The sequence below is a fragment of the Balearica regulorum genome, chromosome 1, assembly GCF_011004875.1.
Source record: "Balearica regulorum gibbericeps isolate bBalReg1 chromosome 1, bBalReg1.pri, whole genome shotgun sequence".
Lineage (NCBI taxonomy): Eukaryota > Metazoa > Chordata > Aves > Gruiformes > Gruidae > Balearica > Balearica regulorum.
The window spans coordinates 130187539-130210342 of record NC_046184.1 but is presented as its reverse complement, the minus strand read 5'-3'; the positions used below and the strand labels follow the sequence as shown (position 1 = coordinate 130210342).

Here is a 22804-nt window from a genome sequence, read left to right as displayed (position 1 = left end):
GTACTCTGTTAGAAACCACCCAATCTGATAACTTTAAGATTTTTTTTTTCTTTTTAAGCAGTTGCCTCCTCTCTGATTTTGGATTTTAATCATGACTTGACTTAAGCTTTCGTGTTTTACTAATGCTGCCAGTGAAAGAACTTGAGCACTAAATAGTTTACTTAATTATCTGCTATACAACAGCTGCTAATATTAAAAAAAAGAAAGAAAATCACAAAAAAATGCCATCTCGTCTTTAGGTCCACTGTGGACAAAAAAAGCAAAGGCAGATAAGATGACTGTAGCTACCCTGTCTGCTTGGCACTGTCTTCCTCCTCCTCTCTCTCTCTCACTTTCAGTTTTCAGTGTAATGAAGAGCAGGAGAACAATATTCTGTAATTAAGGATTCCATTAAGTTGAAGAAAAGAGCAAATGGAGTTGTTTGTTCTCCTAGCTGAAAAAATTTGTCTGGGGTGGGGGTTAGTGGTAGTAGTGTAGAAACAGAGAGAGGTGGGTGGAGAGACTAAGTCAGGGCTGTTTGTTGAATATACTGTTAAGGACTGTTACCATCCTAATTAATCAAGTTAGAAATTACAGCTGAAGTCGGTTTCCCCCCAATTCTTGTTATCAATTTTCTTCTCTTTTGAGACAAAGCAAATATAAATTTTGTGTTCATTTGTCATTCGTTCTTTGACTTCAGCATCTCTGAAAATAACAATGTAGCACAAAAGACCAGTATTTACCTAGTTGTAATGTGGGTTGCCATGGTGTTTTGCAAATTATTGCAATTATGTTCACCATGCGAGTCGCCCTTGGTAACTGGCGAAAAAACTGATAATCCTGTTTTGAACAAAAGGTCAAATTGCTGAATAGAAAGTCTTGATTAACTAAAAGATGTACAAAGTGGAATTATTTCCTACCATTCAGAAATAGTTCTTGATCGGGTTTGGGGGAGGGGGTGAGTAAGTACATCTGATTACTGAAGTACAAAGCATTGAAAGGATGTTGTCTTGAGCCTTTCATGTAGTCTTAATGGTGGCTTTTTTGTCAAATTTACCCATTTGCGGCATTGAAAGAGGCAGCTGCATTTAAGCTTGAGAGATGGTGCTTTTTCAAGAGTTCAGTGCATGGAAAGTTCTCAGCAGTATCTGCAGTTTACTATTAGACCTTCAGCTATTAAAACTGATGTGCTGCATTTGAGCCCATAGCTCTTGGTGCTTGTAAAACCCTCTGACTGATGATCTAATAAAGTGCTCTTACCGGACAATCTCTGATCAGATACTTTAGAAAAAAAATATAAAAAAAAATAACCACAGCTCTGAAAAGGACGGGGATAGAAACACATGGCTATACTGAAAAGTTTGCTTTTGTAATCTGCAGTGGAAATACTAGTAAATATGACTTTGTTTGCAGTTTAAGTACTTTACAGGGCAAACATATTGCTCCAGAAATAATTTTTTATTTACATTTACAAAATAAAAATTAATCTGAAAAGATTAAAAGTTCTTCATAATCACCAGCCCTCAACAATTACATACAAATATATAGAGGGAATGGGCCTCTTCTCATCATAGTATGCAAAACACTGTGATGGATTTCCTGCACTTTAATGCTGTGAATTTCCTTTCCTCTTTCTTATTTTTTCCTATTTGGGGGTGTGTGTGTGTGTGTGTAAGGAAAGAGGTGAAGAGGATTAAGGGGGTTTCTTTTTTAATTATTCTGCTTTTTGTTTTTAAATAGCTACCTGGAAATTAATTCTTAAAACTTTGGAGAGCCTGTGTGAGAGCAGCATGAAAGCAAAGTAAACCTGAACAAGTTTGTGGGTTTACATTCTGCATCACCTAGCAACCCCCTGGCTCAGCCAGTTCTCTTGTCTGCCCCCAGTCCTGTTTACAGATCATTCAGACTGCTCTTCGAAACCATGAAAGATATTCAGTTTCATTAGTGCCATTCTCAAGGAGAAAATAATTAAACTTAAATGAACAAACACTGCTTAGTGATGCTTTAAACTTTTCTAGTTTAAGGTGACCAGACCATTGAGACCGCTTTCTCTGCCATTACCTTTCACTCTGTTGAGCTCCTCTAAACGCCTCTATGGGTTTTTATTTGCATACGTATCTATGTATTTATGTGCACTATCATTTTTAAAGTTTTCAGAACTGTATTAACTCCTTCAGTATTTAGAGATATTCATAACCATATTGCAAAGATAAATGTTTCGAATAAAAAAATCTTTTTGTCTCTTTACCAACTTGAAATGTACACTTGAGTTGACAAACCTTACTGTTACTGCCATGCACATGAGTAAAATCTCTGTCTGTTCCCTATTACATCTAATGTCATATTGAACTTCCTGTAAGACAAGTCTATGACAGAGGAAAAAATTCAAGCGCTGTACAAATATTTGAGGGGAGAGGGAAGAGGACAGAATTGTGGAAGAAGTGGAGGGAAGTAGAGTGTTTTTAGCTTTCTAACCGAAGTAGAGGCACAGATTTTAAGAAATCTTCAGTTCTTACTGTTCATCTGTTGCTAGATTCTGTAACAAGCAATACATGGATAGGCTGTGTGACCTCTTTGTGCTTTCTTGACAGTTGACAGACAAAGCAAATTTTTTTTCTGAAGCAAGCTACTGTACTTAGTTGTGACCTGTTATAGCCTAAGAATGTGGCTTGCTTTTGAGTTGTATGAATAGGGAGAATATTTTGCAGAATGGACTTGAATATCCATCTAGAGGTTTTAGCTCTCCATACAGAAATACGTAAGATACCTTTCACTTATCCTTTTCTCAAGGTAGTTTTCCATATATATTCTTTCTAAGTATGCCTTCTCCCAATGGCTTGAAATCCAGTTTAGCTGGTTTTAGATTGTCTTAAGTAAAATAAAATTGTTGGTAATTGCCTGCTGTCTTTCTGAGAGCTGTGTTAGCCTATGAACACTCGTGCTCTACTGTTTAATGTTTTGGGGCCCGTATTTTGGTGCCTGGAACCTTATTTTACTGAAGATAAGACAACCAAGGTATTGGCTTTGATGTGAAGTAAAGCAGAACATACTTGCTAATTTATTTTATAATGTACGGCTGTTAAGGTTGGAATTTGTCCACTTGTGATGCTATTACATGTGTTTAAATGAGGGCCACTGTTTGCATCAAACCTATCATAAGGGTTTGGAGTGCTCTATTATCCTTTCAGCAGGCTGATGACAGAGCCTGGTCTTTGCACAAATGAGATCAATAAGTTTCAAATAACTTGTATGAAATGACATATGACTGTACATTTAAAGATGTGTTACTTTTTTTAAAAAATCAATTTTTAATAACATGTAAAACTCTTACATTGACCTACAAGATGTTTCTCACTTTTTGTCTTGTTTGATAATTTTATTTAAAACATTTTTTACATTAGCTCGAGCATTTGTGATCTTTTTTGGGTGGGTACAATGAATTTCTTGCTTCTTCCGTTATCTCCTGTTTTGATTTTTTTTTTCCCCCCCCTGAGACTTTTAATGGTCAAACTGATATGACAGATACTGCTGAGAGTAATATTTTCTAGAGATGAACAAAGTTTTCTTTAAGTCTTGAGTGGTTTATTTCAATTTTTTTTTTCCATTCTGGATTAGAAAGCAATTCAAGTTCTATTATTATGGAGTATCCAAATCACAAAATACCATTCTAGAAAATCTACAAACTTTCATCTTTCAGTAGCCTGTAAATAGGCATATGATATTTTGTGGCTGACTTTGCATCACAAGAGTGATGCATTACTGATAGGACCTGGAGGTATGCAAGTACTGAAAGAACTCCTGAAAGGTATGCTTATGGGACAGAATTTTGTTATAGGCTAAATCCTCTCAAGTTTATGTCAATTTTTCATAATATCCAAAGGGAACTAGGTTTGGGGTTTTGAGTGGTTTGGATCAGAGCAGTTGGGTGTGAATGGTGAGCTTCACTTTTTGTAATGGCCGTCTGGAACCCACATCACTGCTTCTGTCATTCTAGTATCATTGGCTTTTTTAAGATAGAAGGGCTCTGTGTTCTTCTGAGAAACTCAGATAGTATTTATTTCCTCTCTCATGCTTTCATTAAGGTAGCAAGTTAGTGTAGCTACATTGCCCTTGGTTACTGTTTGTCTAGTTGCTTTGGACCTTCACAATCCATTCCTTCGAAGGTGTGGTTCCCATTGACTCCATTTGCCTTTGAGTCAGTTTGGGCTTGCAACTTTCCAGTGGGGAACTGGGACAACGGATACAAGTGTCTCGGAGAACAGGAGGTTCCAGTAGGTATTATTTTGGAGAGGGTATCCTTCTCTTTTACCAGCAATACTGTCTCACTGGATGGTAAAGTGATCATTTGCCTTCCACTAGGAAGTTGTTGGCTAAGACACCTCAATTTGATAACAACCTTTAATGTGGTTCCTGCGATAATAATATTGGATATATAACCAACCATCTCCAGGATCTGTACTGCTCTCAAGTAGTACACTTTCAAAAGCAATTCGTATCTCCTTGTTACTATTCTTTGGCAGTTTTGTATTTTTCCTGAAAGACCACATCTATCCATTAATCAGCCTGGATAAAGCTGAATTCAAGAGGCACAGAAGGAACCATCCAGGAAAGGAAGCTCCTTTCTTTATGAGAGATTTTTATCCCCTCCATCCCACAGCTGAATTCAGATCAGTTATACAGGCCAAAACTCAAGACGCTCTGAAAATAGGGAAGTGTTTCGAAAAGAAATTGAAATCATATCTTCAACTTCCATTGAAGTGAGGCAGCATGAAATGGAGTGTGAAATGCCATGGTCCCTGTTTACTTTTTTCCTAAATTGGATGATCAGGTAGCATCAGACTCTAAAAATACTCACACTGGGAAATGTAACCTATTTTTTCTGGATGAGGAACTAGCAACAATATTTATTGTATAGAAAAAGAGAAATGAATGTGAAGTCAATGGCCAAGAGTGAGTTGATAAAATAGTTCCTTATCTTTACTTGTGATCCAAATAGTCATATACTACATTGGATCTATGATCAGGTCTCTTAGTGCACTATAGTTAGCTTTATGTATAACTTTCAGGAACAAATTTCCATCACTGATACTATCATAGTTACTAAAACTATTAGCATTGCTTCTTGGAATTTAAAGCCAAATGTCCACAACACCTAACAAAATACTAGAGAACATGGAATAAGCATTCCCCAGGTAAAGGACTCAAGCTGTAGAATAAATCTGTAAAGGAATTTATGCAAACCTAAGGTTCTTGACCATTCTAAGCATATGTTGCAATACCTTTTGGCTAGAACAAGCTTGGCAATATGTTTAACACTGTATCTATCCCACTTAAAAAGGCAAAAGCTCTAGTCAGCCAGCGTCAATAATAGACTCTTGACCCATCTCCTTGTATAAAATAATTTATTTGAAGAGTCTGTGAAATTATGAAAGGAATTTATTATTGGGAGATGATTAAATGTTACAGTGAGGACAGCAGTATAAAGCCTTAAAACAAGACATCGTCAAAGATCATCGTTTTATTTGTTAGATTTTAGTATAAATATGTTAGATAACTTAGTTTTAAGAGAATTTTACTTAAGAGTTTCAGTTATGCCTGGCAGTTCAACAGGACTTGCACACACTCTTCATTGTTAAATTCTTTGACACTGTTAGATTCTGGGATGAAATTCAGACATATCTTTTCTCTAGTAAGGGATCTCTTGAAGCTGACACTAGGGCTTCTGACTTAGTACAATTTGATCTCTTTGTAGTAACATATTAAAGAAGTGGATAGAGCTTTTCCTGTAATTTCTTGTTAAAATTTTGGCAAAGTGGAAAAGAAGGTTGGAATGACTAGTATATAGAATCATTTAGGTTGGAAAAGACCTTTAAGATCATCTAGTCCAACCGTAAACCTAACACTGCCAAGTCCACCGCTAAACCATGTTTCTAAGTACCGCCACATGTACACATCTTTTAAATACCTTTGAGGATGGTGACTCAACCGCTTCCCTGGGCAGCCTGTTCCAATGCCTGACAACCCTTTTGGTGAAGAAGTTTTTCCTAATATCCAACCTAAACCTCCTCTGGCACAACTTGAGGCCATTTCCTCTTGTCCTATTGCTTGTTACTTGGGAGAAGAGACCAACCCCCACCTGGCTACAACCTCCTTTCAGGTAGTTGTAGAGAGCGATAAGGTCTCCCCTCAGCCGACTGTTCTCCAGACTAAACAACCCCAGTTCCCTCAGCTGCTCCTCATAAGACTGGTGCTCCAGACCCTTCACCAGCTTCGCTGCCCTTCTTTGGACAATATCAATAACAGTATCTATCCATATACTACTTTGAGATCTAAGTATGTCTGAACCCACTTATTGAAGATGCTTTGCAGGTCCCCTAGATTTCCTTCAAACATAAAATGAGGTCCTTCTTATGGTCTCACAGATTTTTATTTTTTTTACTAGCGCTTGATATCTGGTGTGCTTGTGGAATATCAAGCCTTGCACGATCCTGAAAAAGTTGCTGACCCAGAATTCTGCATCACCGATTGCTTCTAACTCCATCTCTCTGGTTTTGAGGGTTGGTTTGCCTGATTCTTGTCAATAGAGTGTGCCTGCTCATTCCTTATCAAGGAGATCATCATTGACAGGAAAAATGTCAAAATAGATAAGATGTTTTTCCTGGTTCTGGCAAGGATAGAGTTAATTTCCCAAGGAGCCAGGACAGGTGACCCAAGCTGGCCGGGGGCTATTCCATACCATGTGACATCATGCTCACCATAAAAGGGGGCTAGTCGGGTAGGGGAGGGGCGGCGCAGTTTCGGCGCGGTTCCGGGATGGGCTGAGTGTCTGGTCGGTCGGTCGGTCGGTCGGTCGTTGGTTCGGTAAATTGTTCTCTGTTATCACCCATTGTTAATATCTGTTATCAGCACTGTTGTTGATTGTTTTTTCCCTCTCCCTTGCTGTCCCAGTAAACTGCCCTTATCCCAGTCCTCAGGCTTTTGCCGTTGGTTTGTTTCCCGTTCTCCTCCCTGTCTCGCTGGGGAAGGAGTGAGTGAGCGGCCGCGTGGCGCTCAGCTTCCGGCTGGGGCTAAACCACGTCAGTCCTTTTTGGCGCCCAACGTGGGGCTCGAGGGGTTGTGATAAGGACAAGTCTGACCCAAGCGTGTTAAAGAAAATTGTCATAAGAATTTATGATGTTATTGAAACAGTCGCTGGTCATAATGATGTTCTGTTTGGTCACATGGCTCTGGTTTGTAAACCCGTGTTTACTCTATGCAATCCCTGCGGTGCTGTTGATCACCTCTGGGAGAGGGGTTCCTGTTCTCGTGTTGTTGTATTGTGTGATAATGACTTATGATATCATCGACAGTCATGAGTCTGAGCTGGTACTTGTACGTAGCATTTCGGTCAGGCCTGTACCTCAGTCAATGTTTTTTAGAATTGATTAATAACTGCACCCGATCTATGGGGGGGATACCTTCTTGCACTCTTTCACCTCCCCTTTTCCCTTTTGGTTGGTTACAACAACTTTTGAGTATTTTGAATACCCTTGGAATGTTCAGGCCAGTATATTCCTATTGCTAGGTCTCCTGAATGTTTTCCCACTCCTGTTCAGGGTTAGCAAAAATGGTTTCAAGAATACTACCCAGGGATGTTCCCCAAGACTGAATGGTCAGGGCTGGCATGGCATGTGGGAGAGTATGGGTGGGTATCTAGAGACCTTTTCACCCCCAATGGTTTGGAGCTTCACTCCTGAACAGTTGCAAGTCCCTGATAAGATGGTAGAATATTTGAAAGGAAAATGCTGTGGGGATTCTAAGGAGACACAACTTACTGCGCTGTGCTGGGCCCTGGCCACAATCTGTCAAACGCTGCTTGACAGTAGACAGCACCACCCAGAGGGAGGGAGCGGACCCACAGGCACTGCAGCTGCCCAGGCCCCCGCAACAGGCACTGCAGCTGCCCAAACCCCCACAACAGGCACTGTAGCTGAGCCAAAAGATCAACCCATACCAATATCAGTCGCCCCTATACACAAAAAGAAATACACAAAGAAATTGGTTCGCATCGTGAGAGATGATGATGAACCGGGGCCATCACGAGAACAAGAAGAAGAGCCGGAACCAGAAGTGATCACCCGATCTCTGTCCCTGAGTGAATTGTGAGATATGCGGAAAGACTTCAGCTGCCTTCCAGGGGAGCACGTTATTACCTGGCTGCTCCGCTGCTGGGATAACGGGGCCAGTAGCCTGGAACTGGAGGGCAGGGAGGCCAAGCAGCTGGGATCCTTGTCTAGGGAAGGGGGTATTGACAAGGCAATTGGGAAGAAGGCACAGGCCCTCAGTCTCTGGAGGCGACTCCTGTCAAGTGTGAGGGAAAGATATCCTTTCAGCGAAGATGTCGTATGTCAGGCGGGCAAGTGGACCACCATGGAGAGAGGTATCCAATATCTGAGGGAATTAGCTGTGCGGGAAATGGTTTATTAGGATCCAGACAACACACAGTTGCCCACAGACCCCGATGAAGTCCAGTGTACCCGACCCATGTGGCGAAAATTTGTACGACGTGCACCATCATCGTACGCCAACTCACTGGCAGTAATTGACTGGAAGAGTGAAGAGGCACCCACAGTGGATGAAGTGGCTGGCCGACTCCGGCAATATGAAGAGAGCCTTTCTTCCTCCCTCGTCTCAGCTGTGGAGAAGCTGTCCCAGGATGTCCGGCAACTCAAAGAGGATATATCGTACTCCCCACCCCCACAGACCTGTATTTCAGCTGTTAGGAGTAAGCGTTTTTCTGCTCCGGAGAGGGGATATAGAGCATACACACCACGAGGTATCCTGTGGTTTTTACCTGTGTGACCATGGAGAAGACATGAGGAAATGGGATGGGAAGCCTACTTCAACCCTGCGGGCACGCGTACATGAGCTACAAGGCAAGACAGCTGTACCAAGGGACTCTTCCAGAAAGAATGCTGCTCCAGTTTCCACCGGGCAGCCCCCCAGATCAAGTGGAAGGCCTGATCCCACTTATGATCCTCTTGAAGGGACTTCTAAGTCCTTTCTGCAAGAGATGAGTAGTGAATATGATGAGCAGGATTAGAGGGGCCCTGCCTCCAGCCAGGTGGAGGAAAGGGACAACAGAGTGTATTGGACTGTGTGGATCCGATGGCCTGGCACATCAGACGCACAAGAGTACAAGGCCTTAGTGGACACGGGTGCACAGTGTACCCTAATGCCATCGAACTATGAAGGGGTGGAACCAATATCTATTTCTGGTGTGATGGGGGGATCCCAACAGTTGACTCTGTTGGAGGCTGAAGTAAGTCTAACTGGGAATGAGTGGCAAAAGCACCCCATTGCGAGTGGGCCAGAGGCTCCATGCATCCTGGGCATAGACTACCTCCGGAAAGGGTATTTCAAAGACCCAAAAGGCTACCGGTGGGCTTTTGGAATAGCTGCCTTGGAAGCGGAGGAAATTGAACCATTGTTTAGTTTGCCCGGTCTCTCGGAGGACCCTTCTGTTGTAGGGTTGCTGAGGGTTGAAGAGCAACAGGTGCCAATTGCTACTACAACTGTGCACCGGCGGCAATACCGCACCAACCGAGACTCCCTGGTTCCCATCCACAAGCTAATTCGTCAACTGGAGGGTCAGGGAGTGATCAGCAGAACCCGCTCACCCTTTAACAGTCCCATATGGCCAGTGCGGAAGTCAAATGGAGAGTGGAGGCTGACGGTAGACTATCGTGGCCTGAATGAAGTCACACCGCGGATGAGTGCTGCTGTGCTGGACATGCTGGAACTTCAATATGAACTGGAGTCAAAGGCAGCCAAATGGTATGCCACAATTGATATTGCTAATGCAATTTCTCTTGATCCCTTTGGCAGCAGAGTGCAGGCCGCAGTTTGCCTTCACTTGGAGGGGCGTCCAGTACACCTGGAATCGACTGCCCCGGGGTGGAAACACAGCCCCACCATTTGCCATGGACTGATCCAGACTGCACTGGAAAAGGGTGAAGCCCCAGAGCACCTGCAATACATTGATGACATCATTGTATGGGGCAACTCAGCAGAGGAAGTTTCTGAGAAAGGGAAGAAAATAATCCAAATCCTGCTGCAGGCTGCCTTTGCCATAAAACGAAGTAAGGTGAAGGGCCCTGCGCAGGAAATCCAATTTTTAGGAATAAGGTGGCATGATGGGCGGCGTCAAATCCCTATGGATATTATCAACAAAATAGCAGCCATGTCCCCACCAAGCAACAAAAAGGAGACACAAGCCTTCCTAGGTGTTGTGGGTTTCTGGCGAATGCACATTCCGAATTAGTTTGATAGTAAGCCCTCTCTACCATGTAACCCGGAAGAAGAATGATTTCAAATGGGGCCCTGAGCAACGACAAGCTTTCGAACAGATTAAACAAGAAATAGTTCATGCCGTAGCTCTTGGGCCAGTGCAGGCAGGACCAGATGTAAAAAATGTGCTGTACACCGCAGCCGGGGAGAATGGCCCTACCTGGAGTCTCTGGCAGAAAGCACCAGGGGAGACTCGAGGTCGACCCCTGGGGTTTTGGAGTCGGGGATACAGAGGATCCGAGGCCCGCTACACTCCAACGGAAAAGGAGATATTGGCAGCCTACGAAGGGGTTCGAGCTGCTTCAGAGGTGATTGGCACTGAAGCACAGCTCCTCTTGGCACCCCGACTGCCAGTGCTGGGTTGGGTGTTCAAAGAGAGGGCTCCTTCTACACATCACGCAACTGATGCTACGTGGAGTAAGTGGGTTGCACTGATCACACAACGGGCTCGAATAGGAAGGCCCAGTCGTCCAGGGATTCTGGAAGTGATCACAGACTGGCCAGAAGGGAAAGGTTTTGGAATGTCACCAGAGGAGGAGGTAACACGTGCTGAAGAAGCCCCACCATATAATAAACTAACAGAAGATGAGAAACCATATGCCCTCTTCACTGATGGGTCCTGTCACATCGTGGGAAAGCATCGAAGGTGGAAGGCCACTGTATGGAGTCCTACACGGCGAGTTGCGGAAGCTGCTGAAGAAGGTGAATCGAGCCAGTTTGCAGAGGTGAAAGCCATCCAGCTGGCCTTACATATTGCTGAAAGAGAAAAGTGGCCAACACTGTACCTCTCTACCGACTCATGGATGGTGGCCAATGCCCTGTGGGGGTGGTTACAGTAGTGGAAGCGGAGCAACTGGCAGCGTAGAGGCAAACCCATCTGGGCTACCTCATTGTGGCAAGATATTGCTGCCTGGCTAGAGAAGCTGGTTGTAAAGGTACGTCACGTAGATGCCCACGTACCCAAGAGTCGGGCCACTGAGGAACATCAGAACAACCAGTGGATCAGGCTGCCAAGATTGAAGTGGCTCAGGTGGATTTGGACTGGCAGCGTAAGGGTGAATTATTTCTAGCTCGGTGGGCCCATGACACCTCAGGCCATCAAGGAAGAGATGCGACATATAGATGGGCCCGTGATCGAGGGGTGGACTTGAGCATGGACGCCATCTCACAGGTCATCCATCAATGTGAAACATGCGCCATAATCAAGCAAGCCAAGCGGGTAAAGCCTCTGTGGTATGGAGGCCGATGGTTGAAATATAAGTATGGGGAAGCATGGCAAATCGACTACATCACGCTCCCGCGAAGCCGTCAAGGCAAGCGTTATGTCCTTACAATGGTGGAAGTAACCACGGGATGGCTGGAAACATATCCTGTGCCCCATGCCACTGCCTGGAACACTCTTCTGGGTCTTGAAAAGCAAGTCCTGTGGCGACATGGCACCCCAGAGAGAATTGAGTCAGACAATGGGACTCATTTTCGGAACAACCTCATAGACACCTGGGCCAAAGACCATGGCATTGAGTGGGTCTATCACATCCCCTATCATGCACCAGCCTCTGGGAAAGCTGAAAAGTAAAATGGACTGCTAAAAACTACCCTGAGAGCAATGGGTGGTGGGACCCTCAAACACTGGGATACACATTTAGCAAAGGCCACCTGGTTAGTTAACACTAGGGGATCTGCCAATCGAGTTGGCCCTGCCCAATCAAAATTTCCACGCCCAGTAGAAGGAGATAAAGTTCCTGTCGTGCGCATGAAAAATATGTTGGGTAAAACAGTTTGGGTCATCCCTGCTTTAGGCAAAGGCAAGCCCATCTGCACGATTGCTTTTGCTCAGGGACCAGGGTGCACTTGGTGGGTGATGAGAAAGGATGGGGAAGTCCAGTGTGTACCCCAGGGGGATTTGATTTTGGGTGAAAATAGCCAATAAATTAAATTGTATGATGTTAATAGCTATATACTGTATTGATAGTATAACCATAAGAATCACCCAAAACTAATGAAGGATGGACTTTGGAACTGACTTCAACTGGTGCCCAGGAACTTTATCGAAAATTACATCTGTGACCTCCAGACTGCGAGCATGGACCATAGCAGATACACCAGCCATGAAAAATACTCCGGATGCAGTGTGCAACAATCCAGCAGCACGCACCATTGTTCCTGCTCTGAGAGACTGTAATGGCAGATGGAACCCAAAGCCATGGACTAAATGAACTTGATGGACACTTTATAGAGCGATGGCCCATGGAGTAAGAGAATGGTGTCAGTGAAATAATCTGGGCATGACGTAGATGGTATGGAATAAGGGGTGGATAATGTCCTGGTTCTGGCAAGGATAGAGTTAATTTCACAAGGAGCCAGGACAGGTGACCCAAGCTGGCCGGGGGCTATTCCATACCATGTGACATCATGCTCACCATAAAAGGGGGCTAGTCGGGTAGGGGAGGGGCGGCGCAGTTTCGGTGCAGTTTCGGTGCGGCTGAGTCGTTGGTTCGGTAAATTGTTCTCTGTTATCACCCATTGTTAATATCTGTTATCAGCACTGTTGTTGATTGTTTTTTCCCTCTCCCTTGCTGTCCCAGTAAACTGCCCTTATCCCAGTCCTCAGGCTTTTGCCGTTGGTTTGTTTCCCGTTCTCCTCCCTGTCTCGCTGGGGAAGGAGTGAGTGAGCGGCCGCGTGGCGCTCAGCTTCCGGCCTGTGAAGCTACAGGTCCACCTTCTATTTCCAGAGTTAACTTCTGGTAGTAGTCTTTTATAGAGCTAAAAAAAAAATGTCTGTTTCCTCAGAGTTTGGCAGTTGCATGATTTTATAAAGGCTTCATTTCTGATGGCGGTCCTTTTGCTGGGGTTGAAGAAGGAAGGAAGCCTGGTGGCTAATTTTCCGTATATGATGCTGTTCTGTGACAGGATATTATTTTTGGCTTCCCTTGAATTTCTTTGACAAGTTTATCTCCAAATTTCACCTTGACTAGGAATTCACTTGTCTTTTCTTTCCCCTGCCCAAACAGGATGAGTCACGAAGAAGTAGGTTCTTAGACAACATGAGGTGTTCCTTTCATATGTTGATCTAGTCTTTTATCAGTTCAGATAATTCAACCTCTGGGTTATTTGTATTAGTAGCTATAAGTTCCAGAGGACTGGCCATCTCTGCTCAGGCTGTCTAGGAGACATGTAGACTTGATGGAGTCAGGTATTTTAAGGTATCACCTGTGTGGAGCCTTCCTGATCAAAGTGTTCTCCACTGAGTCTCCTTTGCTGGTCTCACTGATAAATTACTCCATCCATAAGATTGATCAAGCAACTATCTGATGTGTCTTTGTACTTGCTTTGGAAGGACAATCGGGATGAAGCAGCTAGCTGGAAGCAGTTAGAGAAAGTACATGAAGCAGGCAAGCACCAGAGTACCATAAAGCGTTACTTTTCTTGCAGATCCTAGCCTTTCCTCATTGAGTTCTCCATCCTGAGAAACACTTTCAAAAATTGAATGAGTCTATACCTTTTTATGTCTAGAAGCAGTATAATTGGTTTCTTTATAAGAGAGATCTTCTGAGGTTTTTACCAGGTACGTTTCCTCATGAAAAACTGAGATGTTGCCTGAGGATCCTGAGTTATGCTGGACTTCACGTTGCCAAGTGGGTCAAGTTTCCCATGTGAAATCTTGTTTTGCTATTTAGGATAGCATCCCTGACCTGAGGGGATTTCTTCTTGGGATTGTAGCAGTGGCAGGTAGGTGTCACTCAAATTTGTGTTGTCTACCGAAATTCCAGTGCATGACACTAGTTCTCAGACTGTCATTCAGTTTTCATTGCTGCTGAGATCTCACCAATACAGTGCAAGTGCTTTAGATTGAGTCAGCGTTATTACTAGAGTATTTATTTGTTCTGAACAGGCAAAAAAGCAGGTTGGGAGTTGAAATTATTTAACAGTAATTTGGTTTCTGGTACACAGCAGAAAAACTTCCCTGACTTCACAGCAGTAGCTCATCTTTAAGTGGATATTGATACCACCTTTGGTGTTTCAAGTGTAAAATTGTGATGTAGTTCTTAAAAGATGTAGCTACTATTAACAATGAAAGCACTTGCCAAAGCATGTGCAAATGGAGGTTTTGGCTCAAGTTCTAATTCCTGAGATACTAAAAAACATTTGTCTGTCTGCTTCCCCAAACATTCAGATATTTATAGAAGACACAGGTGGAACAGGAGAAGACACCTGGGATGTAGAACAGGTTATTGGAAGTGGAACCGATAGCTTTCAGGTCACTGAGTCAAGTCTGCTATTGTCATGACAAACTTCATATGAAATATTTCATTAAAACATCTGTCTTTTAACATTGTCAGGGGACATCAGTAGATTTGATAGTTTACCCAGTAATGCAATATTGGTGGAACCTCATCCTTCCCACTTTTAAAGCCACTTCAAACAGATTTGCCCTGTTAGGGAGTGCTATCCATGATAAGGACACTGGCAGGAAAAGAGGGTTTGAAGCTTCTGGCCTTGGAATTAGTGGAAATAAGATGCTTTTGTAAGAGTAGTCTGAAAGGAGAGGTCAGTTTGAAGCTAGAGTGGCTTGATTAGTAACTCACAGTGATGCCTGAATCAGAAAATTTTCATTGTGTTCTCTCACATTCAGCCTTCCAGAAGCTGATTTGCTGATCAGTGACATGAATGGCAAGCTTATGCTGGTTGACTAGGAAAGCATGTCCAGGTTGTGTTCCTACACTTCCCTTCTGGTGTGGCGTGATGATTTAAGGTGATAATTTCAGCTCTGCAGTGAGGCAGCCATGGATTTTGGATCCAATGTGCTTGAGGTTAGGTATCCCAGACATCTGGAGATTGGACGTCATCCACCAAGATCCCATTTTCATAAATCCACACTAACATTGTTTTCAATAGTACGATTGTAGAGAAGCAAGCACTACACTCATTAGATTTTAAATTCAACTCCAAAGTGACTGATAGTGACCTCTGAATAATTGTCAGTACTTGCAGCTTTCTTCTTTTTACTACTGCATTTTTTCATTCCCTGTGAACTTTTAAAGCATTGTAGTCCCTCAGCATCCAGGCTGTCTGAAGGCAGAAACATAGATACTGAACTGAAGTGTCCTAGAGAAGCACATCTACTCCTCCACTGTAGCAGGCAACCAAGCTACATTGTGAAATGTAATTTGTAAAAACTGTTAAGATAAAGCTCAACAAATGTATGTTGTTGACTCCTGCAACTTCTGTTTGAAAGGCTGTTCCAAAACCACTTGCCTCTGTATTTTGGGGTAATATTTATAATGCTTGTTGATCACTGGAGTGTGAGAGGCTAATTCTCAGGAACAGACTTACAAAGAAAGAAAATTACTTTTGACTTGCAAATTTCTCCCCATTAGCTACAGTTTGTGGACATAGTACTCTTCAGGGATTTTCTTTTATATTGTACATTTACTTCAGGGTGGTTTTTTTACATACGTTTTTTATATTTTAAAAGGAACTAAGCAGTTGTAGACAGAATGTTTGGAAATGCTAGTTGCCTTGTTTTTTTCCCCTCCTATCAACTTGTATTTCATTTCCCAAAGTGTTGCTGATGCCAAGTAGAACAAAACTGAAGGTTTCCTATTATGATTTTGTTTGATCTATTGCAAATTAATTTACAGACTCAGTGATAGCTGCTGGGAAATGAAGGATTGGTTTTGTTTGGTCAGTAAAGGCAACAGGCATGGATCAAGTAAGGGTTAACAGTAATGCACTTGAACAAATTGAATCAGAACATAATGCATGTATTGAATTTGATTGCAACATGCATGTCCATGGAAAAGTTTTTTGTTTAAAACAAATCAAGGCTATGGCTTAATTATCAAAGCAAAACAAGAGACATAAAAGGCTACATGTTTCTGATACTGCTTTTTTCAAAAATAGCTCCCTTCACACAGTATCTACATGTTTAATTTCCATGCATAATAGCAACAGTTATTGTTGTCATTTGTTAAGAGAGATTAACAGATAGTAAGTACAAACAAACGCAAATAAGGCCTGAATAGAGAGGTGACAAAGAAGAAAAGGCCTCTTTAATGTTAATTATAACTGGTAGGAAATCTGTACAGATGATATTAACTGTTTTCTATATGAATTGAAGGGACATTTATTTAGGGTCTACCTGACGTGTTTGGGGTTTTTTTTATTGTAGGCAACAACTTAGATCTCTATTTTTTTAAATATAGTTCATTGAGAAGTGTACTGTTCAGTGAAAGTTTTACATCTTGATTATTATTTCTTAGTAGTTGAAAACAAGTATAATAGTAAGCTGTTGAATTTGAATGCTTATTTTTATCCGAAGCTATTTTTTTTAGTTTAAGCAGGATTTTTCAGTCTTTTTTCACCTGTATTTTGTGACCAGCAAAGTTCCCAGTGCTTACAACAGTGACTGCATTAAACTGAAACAATTGCATAAAGAAACTTGCTTCAAATGTCATTATTCAGTGATAGTTTGGGTGGACCATCTGTGCGTTCCCTTATAAGTCAATATAAGCAGTACCTTGCAAGTGGTGTAGTTCTTTGTTTCTTAATTGTTAGCTACAAATGCCAATAGGTGGCAGAAAATGCACTGTTACTTGTACCATGCCTTATTTTCATGGTTATCTATTTTTGAGTATCCTGCTTAGCTGAAGTTGGGATGCTGCTCCCATTTCAGGCTTTGTTTTTTCAGTTGCACTTGCATTCCCTAACTAAATACCTTACTATCTGGCAGTTTCCATGGTTTGTTTTTTTAGTATAATAAATTGTTTTAAAGTTCAAATGCAGTCATTTAATATGTTTTGAGTCATGAGTGTTCTCTTTGTGCACACAGTGTCTTTTCATAGTTACAGCTGAAACAATTATGCTCTTAAAGAGGAGGGGTTTGGAATGGGTGAGGACACCCTCCTTCCACACGTCCCCCTGCCTGGCTGTGTATTTTAAGGTCCTGTTTGTGTCAGATTGCTACCAGATGTTTCATAGGAAGGTAGAGATGCCACGTAATAAGCAAATATGGCATAAACAGCATTCCATACAGAGCATAGCCTTTGTCTCTAAGAATTAACTTAATGGAAGATCTGTGACAATTCATTATCCTTTCCAGAAATGTTTTTGTATTTTCCCTCACAGTGGCTCTAATGATATTCTCTGTACTCACGTGAGTGCCTGAAGATCTTAGTTCCTTCCAGGAGTAGGTTTTTTCAGTAGTAAGTTATTCCATGTCTATTAAATTTGAGTTATTTAAAAATTGTGAGGCAACTGATTAGCATCTTCCTCTTTTAGAAATAAATCTTACGTCCATGTGCAAAACCAAAGCTAAGGACTATCTTTTTGACTTGAGGCTTATTTGTGTATGCTGGCTTCAGAAGACACAGGTCAGGTGTCTGTGTTAGGTCAGGTCCTAAATTAGGACTTTTCATGGTGAAACATCCGCTAATAAAGTTACTCAGTCTTGTTAAGCAACATCTGTCTTTCTAATGTCACTTGTGAAATATTTGTCATAAATAATTTGTATGTGACAAGGAGAGTGGTGCTAGGACTGCTAGGGCAACAGGTATGCAACAGACCAAAATTAAATCCACAGAAGATTACTGAATTCTTGGAATTTACTCACCGTGCAGTATTAAATATGTAATGTTTTACATTGTTAGCATTTTATTGTTATGAATTTTAACATGGTGATCAAATACATTGATCACAGTTTCCAAAAAGCTTGCTCTGACATTAGGTATAGCCTGATTTTACTGAGAGCCCTAGAGCAGAGTTTGCCGCATCTCAAAATCTGTTAGGTGAATTGCTTTTTGAAGTTGCTTTTTTCTTCCTCCATTTGCTATAAACGGATCGTGGGGTGACTAGCTTAGATTAGGTATCAGGCTTTTAGATATCCAGAGCTGAGTGAAGTGAACTCTTAACTGCATATCTCAGTGGACTCTTTCCATTTCTGCATTAGGGACGCATCTTAGGCAGTGCTATATACCTTGCTGTTGACGTGACATTCCCCGCAAAGTTTTTCTGGTCTGCCCACGTGGGCATAAAAGCTCCTCTCTGCAAGAGCAACAGGAGTGTTTTGATGGGCTTGACACCCAGTGGGATAATACTGAGGCTGTGACACGGCTGGAGAAATAGTGAAAGAAGAGAGGTCTGTGGAATAAATGAAGTTTTTTGGAAAGGATTTGAGGTTTCCTCTTTAAAAAAAAAAAAAAAAAGCAAACCACACAACCAAAGGAAAAAACTGAATCAGACTTCTAGTACTTTGGAAAAGATGGTAGAAGAATATATTTTTAAGTTGAAGAAAGGGATAAAGCTGACAAACATGAAAGAACAGTGTTCAGGAAATGTGATCCTTTAGAGAACAAGCTGCAAAAACAAACAGTCAAATCTCTGCATACTCCAGTAAATGATAGAAATGATAAAAAACCTAACAAAACAAAACCAAAAATAAAACTTTTAAGGGTAGACATAGTCAAGTCCCATTTTAACAAGGTTTTGGAAAATAGAAGACTAAAGCTTATGTGTTCCTCCACACGTGTTCCAAAGCATTAGAAATAAAAGTAACTCAAATATTGAACTTTAAGCTACACTACTGACATAATCATGCCGAATCCAGGACGCTGGATTACTGAAGTACAAAACACAGATTCAGGTTTGGCCATGCTAGTAAGGAAGGCAAACTTAAGTCGTGTCTTGTTAACAAATTTGCTTTTCCAGCAATTTGCCAGAATCTCCAGAAAATAAAAGCCAGGGAAGGTATATAGTTGCAAACTTCTATTATTGACTTTCCAGCCAAGATGGTGGTAGTGACAGTAGTGGAAATTGCAAGGGTAGGAAACACAGTAATAATTGGAAACCTGAGTTGCCATTGTGGAGATTAAGTATAAGTCATTGCCAGAGCACGATGTTGAGACAGCTTGTTAAAAAGCCTGTGAGAATGGAAGCAAGCAACTTTTTGAGTTGTCCTCTGGTTCATAATATTTCTATCAAAGTACCAATAATCCTGGTGTGGTTAGATTCAACTTCTTTGTAGGAGCAACAGAAACAAATTTTGGAAACAGAGGCAAAAATAAAGTCGTTACTCCCAGCAGAGACATCAACAGCTGATAATGTGTAATGCAGAGTTTGACAGTGCTAAGCTGCTCAGGGGTGGTAAAAGCAGGAGTTGTTTGAGAAGAGTTGCAGAAAGACCTTGTGATACCAAGTTGACTTGTCAGTTACCAATGGAAGATTAAATCCTCTGCCAAGTAACGTTAAGTGAGGCAGGTGCTAAAACCCCAATCTTAATTTTGCATACAATGAGTGTGTTGACTACTAAAGAATAAAATTATAATTCTTGGATAATAATAAATATCTTTTTGGAAATGATTGCTCAGTACTCCAATGCTCAGTAGCGCTCCAGGCAAACAGAACTTCAGGAAAGAAAGGAACAGAGAACAAGATACCATCTTGTTTCTGTATAACTTCATGTTAATCTAGCATCCTGAATACAGTGTGTAATACTGGTTTCATCTCCCTCCCCATTTGTCCCATTTTCCCCCGCCCCCTCATTTCAAAAAGGACCTGGAAGAGATTCAGAGAAGGGCAACAAAGATGTGGAGTAGTTACCATGCAAAGAACAACGAAGCAAATTAGGACTGTGGTTTGGAAGAGAGTTTGATTGCAGGTGATGTGATGGAGGTCTATAAAATCATGAGTGGCATGGATAAAGGTGAATGCAGAATGATTATTCCTAATCTCTCCTGATACAAGAACTAGAAGGCATTAAAAAATAATTCTTTGGGGGGAGGGGGTGGTGTTCAAGAAAAATAAGATACTTTTTCATTCAATGTGTAGTTGTTCTGCAGGAAGTTGTAGATGTTAGAAGTTTACATTGGTTTGAAAAGCACTTGAAGTTCATTGGGATGGGGGTAGGAATGCATCCATCACCACTGAATATAAAGACAGTGATTCAGGAGGTCCTTGACCATTTCCAAAAGTTGAGAAAATCTGGAAAACTTTCACTGTGCGCTTTCTCTTAAGCTATTCTTTAGGTACTTGGTGTTTTTTGGAGATGAAGTGTGGCATTGGTTTAAGCTATGGCTGGACCTGGTACAGAATATGTAATATCTTTACCAATCCCAGAAGTATTCTTTCTTTCATACTCTAAAGAGAACCCTTCCGCATTGTTTCCCTGAGCAGCTGTAGAGCAAACGGGCTCAGATTTTACTTCATTTTAACTCAGCAAAACATTTGTTTTTCCTAAATGAGTCGGTTTACATTGAAGTCTCGATAGCTTCCTATAAAAAAATGTATAGAAAAGAAAACTTCTGGCTGTCATTATAAAACCTAAGTGTTAAAACTGTTTTTCCCCTCTTAAAGTGCAAGCAAGGAAATGGCACTTTACTTTAAAATTTAATTTGTTGCTGGTCTCTGGGGTGTCTTGCTGTCTGGTCTACATAGTTGTATAAAATATTTTTGTTATATGTTAACATTGTCCTAACTGGAGAAGAGCAGAGATTTCAGTATAGTTCAAGAAAGGGATGACTGCAGTGTGCAGAATGTGGGATTTTGAAGCAAGAGGATTTCAGCTTTGTTCTCCACCATTGATTGTGTTACATTAAACAGGGACCTTCACCTCTTTATACCTGACTTTTTGCTCTTAGCAACACATATTATAGTATCAGCTTCACAGATAATGTTAAAGTTGGGATTTTTTTTCCTTCCTTGAGTATGATTCATTGTTTAGGTGGGGTAAAAGGAAGCTATAACTTGAATTTACGGTAAAAAATGTCTTTTCTTTTACGATCTCCCTTTCTGCAGGGTTGGTTAATATGTGAGGAGCCAACTTGCCAGAATCGAACCCGTCGACTTCCTCTGAATTTTTCCCGGAGTGGCCCCATATGCCAGGCCTGCAGGAAGGCTGTTCTGAGACCAGAGGTGAGTGCTTCAGGACAAAGCTTTGACAGCAGTGGAGCAGAATTCTCATGAAGCTCACTGCTCTCTCAACTCTGCCTTTCAAAGGTAGCAGGATTAAGCAGGAATTTTTAATTAGTTTATTAGTTTAGAGAAGGCTGTTTATGCTTTTCCTACTCCACGTTTAAGCAGCGTCCTCATTACTGTGAAGAGAGCATGCCATGCAGCTGCTGAGTTTGGAAATTTTCCAGCTGATGAGCATTTGGTCAGCTAACTAGAATTTGCTGGAATGCTTCTGCCAGAGTACAGGTAAATTAAAATAGACAGACAAAACCAACCTTCCGAAACAAGAACAACTGCCTGCTTTTCTGCTGACTGGTTCTCACCTATCTGAATTTGGTGCTAAGGAGGTGGAGACGGGCTTTCATGCCATCTTCTGGGGGTGCTCTAAGGCAGTAAGTACTTTCAGGACGTAAGAAGTTCTGAGTTCTGCACATGTAGATTTGGCTCCTTGCCTGAAAAATGTAGAAGCTTTTAAACTTCACACTGAGCTAGATGGTCTAGTCTTCCAAAGTTCAGGACTGCCTACTCCACCCTAGCTGGTTCTCTTGGATTCTGAGATTAAAGGAAGCTGATTGTGTTTCAAGTTGTAAAATTCAGGCAAAAGACTTCAATTTCTTTGTTAAGAAACAGAGAAAAAAAGTGAGTTTAACATTTAGAAGTCTTGACATTTTCCAGAATTTACATAAAACAACCAAAGAGAAAGAGAGAGAAACCTTTGATAAAGAAAGTAGGGAATCTTTGGGGTTCATTTTAAGTTGCAATAAATCTTAAATTATCCTTACTTATATAAAACTTACAAAAATCAAGGGTTTGAGGTGCGGCTGTCAAGCAAATGCTCTGAACAACATTATTGTATTTACCAAATGAGATATTTTGGTCCCTCTTATTCAGTACCACAGATGTAAAAAGTCACAAAGGATAGGTGTCTCTAAAAATCAAGAGACTGAAACAGTGTTGTCAGAGAAAGACTAATCAAAAGATAGCCATTTTTTGTGTTAGTGGTAAGTTAATGTTGAAGAATATAAGAAGATCAGATAATGAACAGCATTAAAAAATGGGTAAAAACAAGTGGAAGTTCCCAAACTCCTAACACAGGAACCAGATGATATTACATAAAATTAAAAAGGAAGAAAAGCAAATCCATCGGAGAACAAACCTTTCACCTGTGCCGTTAATCTGAAGTATATTGCTGTAAGAAATTTAAAGCTAGTACCAATGGAAAAAGAGACCGAGGCATATATGGGTATTAGATATGTCCAGACATGTTAGTTATCAACTAAACAAACCAACAAACGATTCTGAAGAAATTCAGGTTTTGATCCAATTTCTAGCTATTAGAGAGTCAAATGAGATCTGGTAAGAAGATTATTCTGCCTTCTGCTACCTCTGCATTCGATCACATTTCTCCAAAATACGGATGCATTAGCCAGAATAAGGATAAGATGCTGCACTGGGTAGAAGGATCTTTGCTCTGATCTTGTATATTAGTTGCTATTGAGCATTCCAACATTTTGATGTAATTAGTGCTGGTTAGAGGCACAAGTGGCCT

At 41.4% G+C, this 22804-nt stretch overlaps 1 protein-coding gene across 2 annotated transcripts in view; it reads left to right on the top strand.

The window, feature by feature from the left end:
• Positions 1–22804, top strand: part of POLA1 (DNA polymerase alpha 1, catalytic subunit) — a 215044-nt gene that overhangs the window by 125796 nt on the left and 66444 nt on the right. For both annotated transcript variants that reach the window (XM_075774829.1, XM_075774819.1), the window contains exon 35: positions 21100–21216. In XM_075774829.1, coding sequence (XP_075630944.1) covers positions 21100–21216 — 117 coding nt within the window. The remainder of the gene's footprint in view (positions 1–21099; positions 21217–22804) is intronic.